This window comes from Chelmon rostratus, chromosome 11, assembly GCF_017976325.1.
Source record: "Chelmon rostratus isolate fCheRos1 chromosome 11, fCheRos1.pri, whole genome shotgun sequence".
NCBI classification, from domain to species: Eukaryota; Metazoa; Chordata; class Actinopteri; order Chaetodontiformes; family Chaetodontidae; genus Chelmon; species Chelmon rostratus.
The window spans coordinates 18,459,276-18,473,727 of NC_055668.1; the positions used below are offsets into that span (position 1 = coordinate 18,459,276).

Consider the following 14,452-nt stretch of genomic DNA (forward strand, 5'->3'; position numbering starts at 1 on the left):
AGTTTCAGAACAACATCTGGAAGCTCTTTATAACAACATTTTAGATAAAGGTCCTCTAAGGGGTTACAAATGACTTATTAATGGTCACAGACTCTGGCCACTGCTCTGTACTGGTGCTGCGTGACCTTGTCACAGCTTTCAACACTATCATGCTATGCTAATTAATATACTTAAGGATTGGGTTGACATTTCTGAAGCAGCCCTGGAGTGGTTCTCCTATCTGAGAAAATGTTATGCCTCAATTGAGTCATTCATCCCTTCAGATGCGCAGACAACATGTGGCATACCTCAAGGTTCAATTCTTGGACCAGTTCTGTTCTCTCTCTATACGACCACAAGGTCATATCATTCATCACCATAACATCTGTTATGCAGACTATACACTGTTATATCTCACAAAAGACACACAAAAAAGTGCAATCATGATTTCTCCAACTCAGGAATATTTTCAAGATCAGAGCAATTTTATCTCTTGGCAACACAGAGAAAATTAATCACGCTTTTATATTTTCCCACGCCTAGCCTATTGTGACCCCTTGCTTACCTGCCTCTGTGCCAGAGAGGTAGCTCAACTTCCTCACATCACCCCAGTTTTAGCCTCCTTGCACTGGTTACCTATTTCTTTTCTAATCCGTTTTAAAATCTCCCTCATGACTTACAAGGCTCCACAGAGTCTGGTCCCAGCGCACATCAGTGAACTCTTAACTCCTTACTGTCCAAAAAGGACTCTTCGATTGGCTGGTTTAGGCCTGCTTTAAAATCCTGTCTTAAGACATATTTTCACAGACTTGCCTTTTTACCTGACAACTGGTCTTATTTGTTTACTCTTATTTGTTTACTCTGTTGTGCCACCACCAAAAAGTGTTATTTTCATCAGTTCTCCTCGACAGTTTCAGATTATGTCCTACCTCTCCCTGACCTCGTTATGGAACAGAAGAAGGGCAGTCCCTGTGTGAAAAAGGCAGTGAGGAAAGTCAGTTTTTCCGTGGGTGAATAGTTTAATCAGCATTGAACACACAACAAAACGCAGCCAAGTGTTGGTATATTATCATGAAATCACTGGGGGAATACGGATGCCAAGTTTATGCTCTCTGATAATGGCGCACTATGCATCAGCAGTCAGATCCATATCAAAGTGACCTACATCATCCCAAGAAATAATGTGATCCACTTGACTGAAACAAAAGATGGCTGATGCTGGAATGCGAGCCAGAAACAAGGAATGAAAAAAGGGAGGCAGAGAAAAGATGTGAAATGTAGCTTCTCTTGAAATATAGTGGGTGCTGGGTTAAAAAAGGCTCAAAGGCAGCATGCCAGACTTTGATAGATGCAGTTCAGGCTTTAACATCAGTTGCTGAAGTAGTCATTTATCGAAACCTGACATTCCTGGATCTCCACCAGACCTAAAGATGGGACGTTCTCCTTGACAAGGGCACCTTTAGAAAATGCTAGGGTGGGCGTTGTGCCTGAACCGACACACGACTGAATCAGCATTTGTATACTGACATCCACATATGCATTTCCATTGATTGGACTTTTTTTTAATCCTCTGTCCTTAATTCTTTGCAGTTTGCAGTTTTCAATGTTTTTCTTCCCATACCCTTTTGTTTGTTTATGGTTTTTGCATTTAAGAACAACGTGGGTGGTACTTGGTATCCAACGATGTATCACTGAAGACCAGGGGCAGGCAGGTTTTCATTTATTTAGCACTGACTTTATCGAATAACACACCGGCAAGCAGAAAAGTGTAAAACACTGGTAAGTTTGGTTAATGGTTTGGTAGATTGGAAAACTGCCTAGCATTGCCCCCCCCGATATATGACAAACACATGACCTCCAACAGCTGTCTTTGCATGTTTGTGAAGGCCAGACTCAAACCATATTACCCACCTTGTTGCACAAAAGCACCGTAGACAATCCAGATGGCGCTCTGAAGCGAAGTGGAGACAGAAGGTGGCGGATGGCCTCCTGCATTGCTCTGGCAGCGCACTGCCTGGATGCGCCGGAGTAGGAAGATCATGATGCCCACCACAGGGATGGCTGCAGCGATGCACGCCCACACTGCCAGGTCAAATGGTGCCAGCAAAGAGAAAATGTTGATCTTTTCCTCGGACTTGCGCATCAGGATTCCCACTGAATAGTCCAGGTAGCGCTTGCTGAAATCCACCACGCTCTCGCGCTCTGGGGTGATGGTGATGGCTGATATGGCCAAGTCAGCTCGCTGTGGATGGAAGGGGAGTCATACAGTATGCTCTCATTTTAGTAACTTTATAACATTTCTATTTAAAATAACAGGATGTGTTTAAGACTCTTATATGTCGTTAGATTTTGAAAGAGAATCCAGCATTCAGTATGTAGCCTCCATTAATTTTTTTTATGTTTTTTCACTATTTTGGAAGTTGGGTTGGTTTGTTTTGTCTTTGACAAGAATATGAAAACTTGTGTCTGATTTCAAATACTCCCTAGAGAAAGAAATTTGACCCTGTGACCCTTCTAACTTTTCAGTTTTCAACAGAGCTTCTATCACACTTCATTTACACATCTAACAGGAACAGTCCTTTACTGTGAAAACCCAGTATCTGTTTCTCTAGAGAAGCCATCAGGCCACTGTGTCTCTGGTGTATCTATAAAAGTAAATTTGTAAAATTGGAAAGGAATTTGGTGTGCACCCTTTCATTCCCAAAAAGAAGAAACCAGTTGGTTTTGGTAACACTAATGCTTTTCCTCAACAACCGCCATCAGAACACAATTTCAATTTTAAAATGCACATATTTCTTGACTACCCACTCAGACAGATATTTCGTTGTGCATCTTCATGCTCTCAGCAGGAGGAAATCCTTTTCATTTTCTGACACAGTGATCTTTCATCATTATTAGACCAAACTTTGCCTTGCCTCACAGAACTATTCTGTCATCTACCCAGAACACTGCTAACTTTGATGCCCCAACTTTTTTGGAATCTGGGTTGTAATAACCAGGGAGATCATTAGGCCTTCATAAGGTTGGAAGAATATTTCCACTCTGCATTATCTTGCTTTTTTATGTTGAAAAAACAGGATGATCAATCATCAGTAAATGTAATGTGGCTTGTCTGAGGAAACATAACTTGTGTTTAATCAAGTGTAAAGTCAGTTTCTATCCAACAGAAAACATCAGTTGCTTCCAGTAATTTCAGTAAACACATGCTGGAAAGAGAGGCAGTAATCACATTGGGACTCTTGTGTTTAATACCACGTTGTTCACTCTAATTGTTCAATCGCACAGCTCCCTCTGATAAACAGCAGTATAAAGATTGTAGGTTGAGAGTGCCTGTGAAAAACATGAACAGAAACATGGGCCATCGTTATGGCTTTTGTAAAGTTCTCAAACTTTATCCGTGTTCCTCCAAAAAGCCAAAATCACACCCAGTTCAATCAATCTGTGATATCATCCACTGGAGAAAACTGATTTGCAGATAGAGGCTGCTGGCCCATACAGTATTTTTCTAATCTTTTCCACTTTACTGAGCCTTATAATTGGGCTCCCAGTTCAAAACAAGACAATGTGGCCTGAATCCCAGAAAAAAAAAAAAAAAATTTGGAGTGAAATCTGGACAATGATTGACTGAGATTAAAAAAAAGTAAACACACCAACCTTGCCAATGAGTTCTCCAATCATGCCATTCCAGGATCCATTAGGGAGAACCGAGCCGTACTTCCCGTCCCCGACTTGGTAGATGTCATACTTGAAGCCCAGGATCTTGGCCAGGGCATCCAGGACATCAATAGAGAAACCTTTGTATCTCTTGGGTTGACCCAGAATATTCTCCGCCACCATCACAAAAGGCTCTTCCTGTTTGAATGAATATGGCACTGCTGGTTAAAGGAGTTTTTGGATAAGACATCACTGACAATGATAATGCAGAGAAATCGGAATGTGTGTGGATTCTACATCGAAGCCCACAATTTATCCTCGAAGTCTCCTCAAACTGGAGTGAGGAGTATAAGTACTTAATCACAAGGACGCCATTTATCGAGATGCACCATAATCTTCTCGGGGTCAGATTGGTGACTGAGGTGAGGGCACATTTAGTCATCTAAAGAACTTTGGGGTGACACCTTTATGAATAGCTTCTAAGGTGATCCAAGTTAAACTCCATCTTAATAAAATAGTTTCCTCAGCAACTGTTGACCTGTAACACATGGCGCCATGGAAACTGCTATGGTTCATCAACGTGGAAATTGCCATTTTAAATTTATTGCAGCCCACCGTGGTTTTTCTTTATGGGTTGAAAGTGTCAGGGTAGAATTAAATGGGTGAAGGAGAAGTAAAGAGAGCCGAAGAAGATAGGAAGAGAGGGACGGAGAAGAGAGGAAGGGGTGTTAAAGTAGGCAGAGGCAAATGACTTGATTAAGTGACACTGCCAGGGGAGAGCTGAGTAGAACTTATGTGAATAAATATGGTGAAGGTAAATCATGTGTGAAGAAGAGGAAAAGGGAAGAGAGGGGGAGGAGAAGTGACCGGAGAGGAGGAGGGGAGAGACTTTAGCTGCTAGGACTGCTTAAGTTAGTCGCTGAACAGCTGCTGCAACGTAGGGTTGATTTTTACCGTCCTTCTGTTCCTCTAGATTCACAAGATGAAGAAGACCTTAAGTTCATCTTCTAAGTAAGTGTGACCAAACGAGATCCTGTGATAACAGCTCACTGAACCCTGTAGGCGTGAGATGACATGAAAATTTCATGTCACGATTATCCTGGTCAAAATAATTGCTTACAAATCACGATAATCATCAAAAACTCTTAAAATGGCACTAAAACAGACGTGGATCTTTTTCTGCATCACAGATAGGACACAAATCTTTTTTTAGTGAAAATGAAACTGTTCGGCAAACAGAGCTGGATGGTGGTTACAGAATGGGGGGTGCAAGTTGGAGGTGCTGGTCTGTGGGTCAGACACCTTCTTCTGGCAGGTTGTGCAGGTGGGCACCTCATCTCCCTGTTGTTCTTTATCACATCTGATCTTATAACGGGAAAGCTGAGCCTAAGTACTATTATTCAAAGTTCATTTGTTTTTGCTTCTTTTATGGTGTATGTATGTATTATGTGTGTTGAAGTGTGTATTTCACAGAGAAACACTTGCTTAATCTGTGGGCGTGAGGAACAACTTCATTAATGTGTTGATGTGTTTGCTTCTATACTGCGGTGTTTGTTTTCCTACCCAGATATTAGCCTACTCAGGTCGAGTGTTAATAGATTCACTGTACTCCCACAACTTACCAGTAATGTTACAATCTTGAGCGTCACACCCTGCATCCCGCTCTCTATCCGGTTCTCCCTCAGGCTACCATTCAAACCACGAGTGGAGTCCCAAGACGCCAGCTAATGGGAAGAAAGAAAAATCAGATATATGAGGAAAAGAGATAAAAATGGAAAAAAGGAGCAGGTCTCATGATTACCACATGATTAATTAGCAGGATAACAAAGTCACCGTCCTATCTGCCATTTTGTGACTCAGTTTGCGGTGACACTCAACACCGAGTTGCCAGTGTTTACATTAACATCTGAGCTGGTTACCAAGACAACGATCATCTCCCATTAATCTATATCTATACTTTGCCTGTAATCATACACATGGAGGTGATGATGAGGATGGTGACAAGAAGGAAAGGGACGAGCAGAAGTACAACATAAATAATTAGGACTTCAAGTAGATCATACAAAAACTGCAGAATAAAAACCAAAATTTCAGACACATCAGTTTGAGTTTGTCTCTTGTATCTAAACTCTCTCGCATCTTTAAAACTCTCATTCCACACTGTCAACGTTTTGAGCTATGTCTCAAGTTGTGAAGCTGATGTTTGTTCAATTCTTAATCAGTGCTGCTAGCCGGACAAGGATTCTCGAGGATCTGACACATCATTTGGAGGAGTCTATGAGATTTGAGCTGACAGGACAAGAATGGTGGCCCAGGGCCAAACAACAGGCCTTTTTGGCCACAGCACCTGTCAGCCTGCACACGTGCCCCATTGAGATACCTTTCCCACAGAAACACACTGTACTCCACCACAATGAGATTAGCAGTAAGCTTTTGAAGGCAGGCCAACTGCATTCTGTTGTTTTGTTAAATTACTTCATTGAACATGTCCATGTGATTGCATGCATGTTTTGTTTTTGTCTAAATCTGTTCGGTCTAATTTGTTCACTGGTAATATTTTTCTAATAGTCTTTTTGTATAAAATGTACATATATATAGTCTAGTTTTTTATTTTGTATTTTTTTATTCTCTTATTATTCCTGCTACTATTGCTTGCTGCCTGTAACACCGTAATTTCCCCAGCAGGCGATTAACAGTCTTATTTTGTCTCATCTTTTTGTCCTAGCTTTGCATTTTAGATCTTTGTGGTTTTCTGATCAGCAGGATGTATTGCAATTACATGTTGTTACCATTTCTATAAAATTCAGTTCGCTAAACATGACAGCTTAATTTGAATACATCCATTTATTCAATATTTTTGAACACTTATTAATCTGTATACATGTTATGTCTGTGAAGACGTCAGCTTGACTTCAAACTAGGTCATTCTGACTGGGAGAAACTGCACACGTGTCTCATTCTGGCACAATTACATCCAGCTGAATCTTAATAGGCGGCTTACATGACTCACTTCCAACAGTGAGGGAAGGTTTATACAAAATACTGAAAGACTGCTGGCCCTTGAGAGGATGGCTCTGGACATTTCATTCAATATTAAGTCAAAAAAAGGTACCAGAGATCAAACTGTGAACAGGAGTAGGGATATTTTTAAGCTTCAAGTTTTCATCATAAGTCCTGCACTTAACTTTGAACTCCAGTGTCATGAAATATTGAGGCTCCTTTACGCTTTTACTGATTGGACATAGGCAGCTGGGTTTGGGGCCTGGAAATATCAGAGCCGACAAAAAAAAACAAAAAAAAAAAAAACAAGCATATTGTCCTTACATATTTAAAAAATGGGAATTTTGAATTCTTGTGATGTTCCGTTTGGCTACCAGTCAAGATTGATAAGAAAATGAAATGAACAAACATAAATCACTGTCACTGACACCATTTGCAAAGACAAGCAATTATATAATCAGGAGAAAACAACAATTACTACAGATACAGACAGCAGCAACAAAGGCTTTCAACTGTGAATGAAAGCATGTGAGGCAATGAAAGAGGCCTGCAAAAACTTCAGAAGAATATTTCATTATTGGTTAAATCTTTTGTTCTTCACAAACCATTTGCACAGCATGTGACTCTCCAAAAACTCTCTCAGTTACGCTGCATTTCTTTGAATAGCTTCACTGCACGCTGCTCCTGAATCATGTTTGATGATCTCATGAAATCCTGTATGGGGATTTCTTTATCTCAGCGCTGTGTGCACGTAAACAATATGGAGATCAGATGTTCATGGAGCTGTTCACTGTAAACACAATAAGGGGTTATGAAGTATGGATTTACATGCGTCTGCTGTACTGCACTTTGCTCAGAAAAATGTGATTGTTTTCAGTAGATCTTGAGCCATATGTGGGTAATTAGTACAATTTAGGCAAGTACTGCACACCTTCGTTGTAACGGTACTTGTTCATCTGTGTATGTGGATGTGTGCGACTGTCCAGCCTGTGTGTGTGTGTGATGGGGCAAAATGTCAGTCTGCGTTGCTTGCTTCACAGGGGACTATTTTCTCCATGAGCAGCTTCGTCCTCGGTGAAAAACACTGAGCAATCTCTGCTCTGTAAACTGAAGAACCCTTAAGAGGAACACTTCTACTTCACAGAGCTTTGCACACCAACACGTCACTGGGAAGGTCACAAACAATACATACAGCAAAGCCACACCACCTGCATATGAACGAGTCACACTTCACTGCAGACACTGTGATATTTGATTACCAGCTTTGAAAATGTCATTTGTGGATGAATAATTGCTTTGCTGTCAAATGTTAACACATTACACAGGCATCTTCTGCTGACAAACCACAGCAAACAAACATACCAAAACATGTGATTTGAGATTTTCAAGGACATGTCACTGACACATGCACACTTCTGATGGGAGGAAAGTACGATAAAAAAATATTTTAAACAATACATGAAAGAAAAAAAAAGGTTTTTGTTGCTTGGCATGAAATCTCTTAAAAAAGGCTCTTCTACCATTTTTTCTGCTTTCTTCTTTGAGGCCACAGCTCATTGAGGATTTAGGTTTTAGACAGTCTTACTCTAAATATGCATAGCAATCAGTCATTAAGAGTGTACTTACTGAATGTGAGAGTTTCTATAACTTTAGGTATATGCTTTGTTTTCATCCTACTGGCAGGATGGAGAATCGAGATAATGAGGCTGTGGAATATCCTGCTTAAAAAGTCACACCAATAACTGGCCCGCTGTTTAGTTAATGCTTATGATGCTCAATACCATAAAATAATCATCTGTAATGGGGCTGAGTAAATGCCAATGACCACTTGAAGACGACAAAAGGGATGGAAGTCAAATAGCCCTGGATTCATAGTGCCATAACTGTCTCAATTGCAGTGGCTCCTAAAAATCTTATAGAGAGCACTCGGTTCTCTTTCATGGCACAGTTTAAACTGCATCATTCTGGACGTGGAACCATAGTTTGAGCTAGTCTCTCTATTCTGCGTCTCCTTTTCCCTTGTAGTCTGACAGGTGCTTACATATCGACAAGCCCATCATGCTACCGAGCTCATTATTGATCCACACTCCTTTGTGTGACTCACCGATTGGACTGACAGAATTGTGCATGCCTGTGTGTGCAAATGTGTGATGAAAATGTCACATTCTACCCGTCTGCGTTGTTTACTGCCTACTGAACCTACTGTTCTAACTACATGTGCTGTATACATGTCTTTAATTATTATGCATATATGTGTACATCCATGTGATAGCACGGTGTCTGTACTGCATACAGTACATGTTTTCTTACATGTTTATTTTTGTGTTCCATGTTTGTGTCCTTCATCTTATCTTATGACATCTTGTTATCGCTAATCATTCGTAACACAGCAAAAAATAAGGCAGCCATTTAAATTAGTCAAGACAGGAGACATCTTATCTGTCCTGATACACTAAGGATGAGGTGGGCCGACATGGCGCCAGTCTATCACTTGCTTTACTCACTCAGAAATACAGAGTAAAGGTCTGAAAAATTTAGTAGAAATATGAAGAAATTTAGCAGAAATATGAAGAAATTAGATGAAGTGAGTTCATTTCCTATATCAAAATGAAATCACTCGTAGTGAACATGATAAGAAAAGTCTACCATGAAAATGAAAGCTATCAGTGATCACATTTTTTCCTGTTTTCCTTCATTCCCGTATTTATGTACTGTATGTGTTTCTTAAGCGTAGCTTTTGTGCCGAATTTTTGTCTCCCCCTTCTTTAGATAAAAGACTTACAGTTAGGTCAATGCACTCTACAGCAGGCAGCATTATCCTCTATCCTCTCTTCAGCATAAATTGGGACGTTGCTTAAAAAGACTGCGTTACAGTTCAGCCGAGAAGGATGCACGCAGGAGATGCACACTTCTTTCTGTGCAGCGATACGGTTGGCGGGTGTAGTTCGGCAGAAAGAAACTAGTTCCTACATGAAACTGCTCACAAAGGGGTCCATAGAGTATCTTGACTAACCGGGTCATGATTGCTGTCATGATTTGAGGTGAACCGTTCCTTAAATGTAAAAATATGACAGTGAGAAGGAGGCGAACTTGAGTGAGAGCAACAAAGAGCGAGGTCCTGTAGGTGCTGTGCATATCAATGAACTGGATGGCTATAAGGTTGGCAACATTTGTTCGATATTGTTTTTATGATGGATTGAAGCACATGAGAGAGAATAAATTAAGGGATGTGCAGGAATATCATCCACTTTTCATCCAATTATTTGAGACTCTCAAGAGGCTTTACTTTTGCCAGTGTGGCAGTAAGAACAACGATAAGTGGTGCTGCCAGTTTAATGCTTTCCTTTTAATGCAGACTCTTGTGAGAAAAGGCAATTTGCACACAATTACAGTTCATCATACAGTATAACAGTATTACTTATCTATGGCAAAAGAACTTGACTAGTCTAATACAGTTTCCCAAACTTACGTTATAGGAGCTTTAAGCAGTTTGTTAATTTTATTGATGCTGATTGTCAACTGCCTGGTACTGCCCACAGTGGTTTGTGCAATTAAATATGTAAACCTGATTATCACAAGAGATGGGCATTATCTAAGCACAGATCCATCAAAACTAATTCGTGAAAATGTACCAATACACTATTGTGGTGAAAATTTATAAAATACAGTTGTGATTGCCTTCATGCTAGCTGTTTTGGCTTGTGTAATACTAGTGGTATTACTACTCATAGCTGATACTCATAACGATGTTCTTTTTCTTCCTGCAGGTGAAAATCCAAGCAGGCAGGGGAGCTTTCAAAACCCTATATGAGCCAGGACACGTCTAAAAGCTAGAAATCTCAGTGCCTGGCAAATTAATCATTGGATGAACAGCCCTATCAACCCCCTGCAGATCTATTGTTGGCGAGAGAGAAGCACCCTTTAGAGACTATTTAATGCCTTTTCTGCTTCATGAGCCAGTCAGAAATAGGGTTGAGAAATTGGACAAATACATCAGCTATGAAAGACAGTGGTTTGGTAGCATTCAACAGGGCACATGGAGCTCATGTGACCTCCACTGCCATAATACATCGACTGTTACTGGTTAAAGGGTTGGCGATGGCCAAAAAGAAAATTCTGTCATCCAACATCATCTAACCCACGGAGCCATTTACAACCGAGTCTCAGCATTGTTGGATTTGTTTGGGCACTGGAGGAACAAATGTGAGCCGGCTGCCAAATCTGGCTAGGTTTTGGGGTTATGGGCTGATTAAGGGTAAGAATCAGCCCCAGTTAGCTGCACTTAGGCTATCCTTGGGCCAGTGTTGGCAACCGGAATTGTGCTGATTGTGGTGTGGTATTCTTTAAATCTGGCGAGCATCTAGTTACCAGTCGTGCCAGATTTAGGCTGCTGATGACAAAGCTATTTTGGCTACAGGGGAGAAAATGGAAAGATATATGTGATAAGCAACAACAACTGCAGACTCCTTTAAATTTACAACATTGCATTGCATTGTAGGCGACTGAGCCAACACATTTCTTTTTATTGTTAAACCTGAGGCTGTTTCTATTTCTAAGGCTAAAGGCATGGTGACATGTCCCAGGCAGCCATGCTATATATTATTCCCAGCATTGGTAGTTTAGAAATGCCATTATGGCATGTGAGTGTTACTATATAATGTATAATGGATTTTTATGAAAGAATGAATTTTAATGTGTTTTTCAACTGGAAAATTGAATGAGAAGAATTTGGAGCTGTCAGTTTCACAGACAATGGACAACATCAAGCATACAAATCTGATCAAAAGCGTGATTTTGAATTATACAATAATGCCAACACTTTCACTGTGGACACACTTCAGAGATAACTACTGCATGCACCATGCAGTAGTTATCTCTTGAATAAGAAGGAACAATTACATTCAAATGAACTGGCTTTTCTTGACGAAGAGCTTCGTGTAAGCTGGAAGTCATTAGCAATATCTGCTTAGAGACGAGCTGACACATCAATAAGAGCAAACTGGGAAAGCAAAACAACAACAACAGCATCGATCACTCTGCAGCAGCACTGGATGGTGGAGAAAACTCACAGTAGCCATCCAGGAAATAGTATTTCAGTCTTCATTACAGTTTCTAACCAGAAAGACGCCTCATCTAAGAACCATCAGGCTGGGGAGAAAATGGACTGAATGCAGATAAATGATGATGGAGAGGGAGGAAGCCATGGCTGAGAAATGGGGGGAAAGGATTAGGGAAGAAGAGAGTGGAGAGGAGAGGATGGGAGATGAAATGAGAGGAAAAGATAAAAGACAGAAGAGGACATAATGAGGATGGCTTTGAGGGGTGGATGTGGGTCGGGGGGTGGAGCACCCGCAATCACGGTGACACTCCATTTGAAAAAACACAAAGTAACATGACATTACAGCACATTGCAGAGGAAACCATGTAATAATGTAATGTAATGTAATGCAACATAAGTGTATAGAAATATAAACATCCTTTTAGAGAGAAACAGTGAGGAGAGGTGCACAAATTTGTGTTTTCTCATAGTAAATGGTTCTGCCAGGTAGTGGGCAGACACACAGATAGACATGCCAGGTAATGACCAAGACCACTGAATGCATTTGGCATCCTATTATCTGGCTTTGCTGTCCCCTTCTGCCTCTAATGATTTTGAGATACAAGCGCCCACATGTTAGTGTGTTCCCTGGCCTCTGTTCTCTGCTCGCTCCAAAAAAGAGTGCAAAATACATGTTAGTGTGTGAATGTATGCTGGGGCTCCGCTGTTTGTGTGCCTCATGCTGTGTGACTCTGCTGGTGGACATGAAAGTGTATGCATGCTCGTGTGTGTGTTTGTGTAAACACACAGCCCTGCGAGTAGTGCGTCTCTTCCTTGCTAATGTTAATGGCCACATTATGATGAATTGACTTCATGATTTCAGTTAGGCTGAGTGGTGATTAAATCTTCATTACCGCTTCTGGTCAGTCCTGCTCTACATAGATTGCCAAGAAACTCAATTCCTCTTCATTCTGCAAGAAGTCCCTGACTGAATCAGGGCATCCACAGCGACAAACAAATTACAGCTAAGTGAAGAGTGCACAAATAATGCTCTCAATCTCTCACTTCACCTCTGCAACACTCAAAGATTAGACACCTTTTTCACAGTCAGCTCATATAGCCTGCTTGTTATTTTTTAACCATGTAAAATGTCTATGCCCAACACATAACCACAGATCAAACATACTATGACTAACAGTCAAAGGCAAAGTGGTAAGTAATAGCAAGAACACACTAAACTCTCAATTCATTAACGATCAAGACAGAATGGTCGGTGCGGTGAAAATGAAAGATTATACTCCAGTAGAGGGCACCCTCATACCTGACACCTCATTATCAAGCCTTGTGACCATGGTTTTCAGGGATCAGAGAACAGCTGATTTTCAATCTTACCTACTCTCACTTAATTGCATTCACCTGACATCCCAGAAAAAGAAAGGAAAAACAAAAAACAGCAGGACTGGATTCTAAGGATTAGGATTGAGAACCAGCAGCCTTTGAAAAAAATAACATGTAAAAACAATAGACAGTTGGAAGCCTTTCTATACAGCATTGATTCCTATTAGACACTCTAACAGATCTCTTGGATTTCTTTCACTTTTACTTCCCTTCTCACACAGTAAGTGGTCATACTGAGACAACGCCTTAGAAAAGCTACCTTCATCAGTGACTTCAGAGCACCTACTGTTTCTTTGCCACCTACAGAATGGGCAGGTATGTAAGTCCATGCAAAATCACATCTACCAACAAAATGCCTCTACAATGAAGTTCAATACAGAAGCTCTGACTGATTGGTCTGTGGTCTAATCCAGAACAGGGGACATGGCGCAGTTGTGAAATGAGAAAGGTGGGGCACCCTGCTGGGGCATATATTACACTATTGAGAAAAATAGACCACTGGTACTGAATCTATGGGAGACAAAGGTAAAAAAAAAAACAAACACTGGCCAATAATTGAGAACTGTACTTGCTACACCATATAATTTTAGTTAAAACATCGAGATTTAGACATTTAGTAAGTGAGGTGTCTTTTACAGACAAGTAGACGATATCAACATATAAAATATTATGGACTCACCCGTTTCACATCTTTCCCAAATGTCTCACTGTAGCTGGTTCCAAGAATCTCAAATTGCACATGGGAATTCGAGCCTTCAGCGCGGAAGTCCATCAGTCCCGTCAGGCCACTGATCCGTCCCTGTATCAACAACAGGCAGAAAACCTTTACTGTGTATGAGTCAACACACAGGAGAGGTAGGTTAGATGTTTTACTTCTGTATCTGCTCTGTAGGTGTAGGCAAAGGAAAATAGCCTGCAAGCATTAATTAGTACATACATGAAGAAATTTGGAAAGTTGGACCTTTGGTAGCTGTTTCAAGAATGATGACAAAGCATTTTCCAAGTGATGCACATAATCACACACAACTGTGTCATTCATTCAGGTTTGTAGGTACCAGTTTGAGGTTATTCTAAGAGTATTTTGATCATTTCAGACAAATGGTGTTTTGTTGGTGAGAAATAAGTACAAACTGTAACAGGAATCAAATCAATTTAAGTTTATAACTTTGTTTGAATGACACCAACACCACAATATGAAGAGAACACCCCTTCTTCGTTGTTCTTCATGCACTGCTTGGTCATCTAATGTCACACTTCAGAGTAAACCTGTATGACTCCCTGCAACAATGAAAAATTCCATTATCAGATTGAAATGGATAAAATCAAGCCACTTTCCAGGATATGCGGCCTAATTCCAATGAGAGAACTGAGAGGGTTACACAA

The 14,452-nt window shown here is 40.6% G+C and overlaps 1 protein-coding gene across 1 annotated transcript in view; it reads right to left on the bottom strand.

Moving 5' to 3' along the window:
- grid1a (glutamate receptor, ionotropic, delta 1a) overlaps nt 1-14,452 on the bottom strand; it is a 230,263-nt gene that overhangs the window by 22,971 nt on the left and 192,840 nt on the right. The window contains exons 8-11 of the mRNA XM_041947768.1: nt 13,749-13,868; nt 5,256-5,357; nt 3,634-3,831; nt 1,887-2,221 (exon numbers count right to left, since the gene is read on the bottom strand). Coding sequence (XP_041803702.1) covers nt 1,887-2,221; nt 3,634-3,831; nt 5,256-5,357; nt 13,749-13,868 — 755 coding nt within the window. The remainder of the gene's footprint in view (nt 1-1,886; nt 2,222-3,633; nt 3,832-5,255; nt 5,358-13,748; nt 13,869-14,452) is intronic.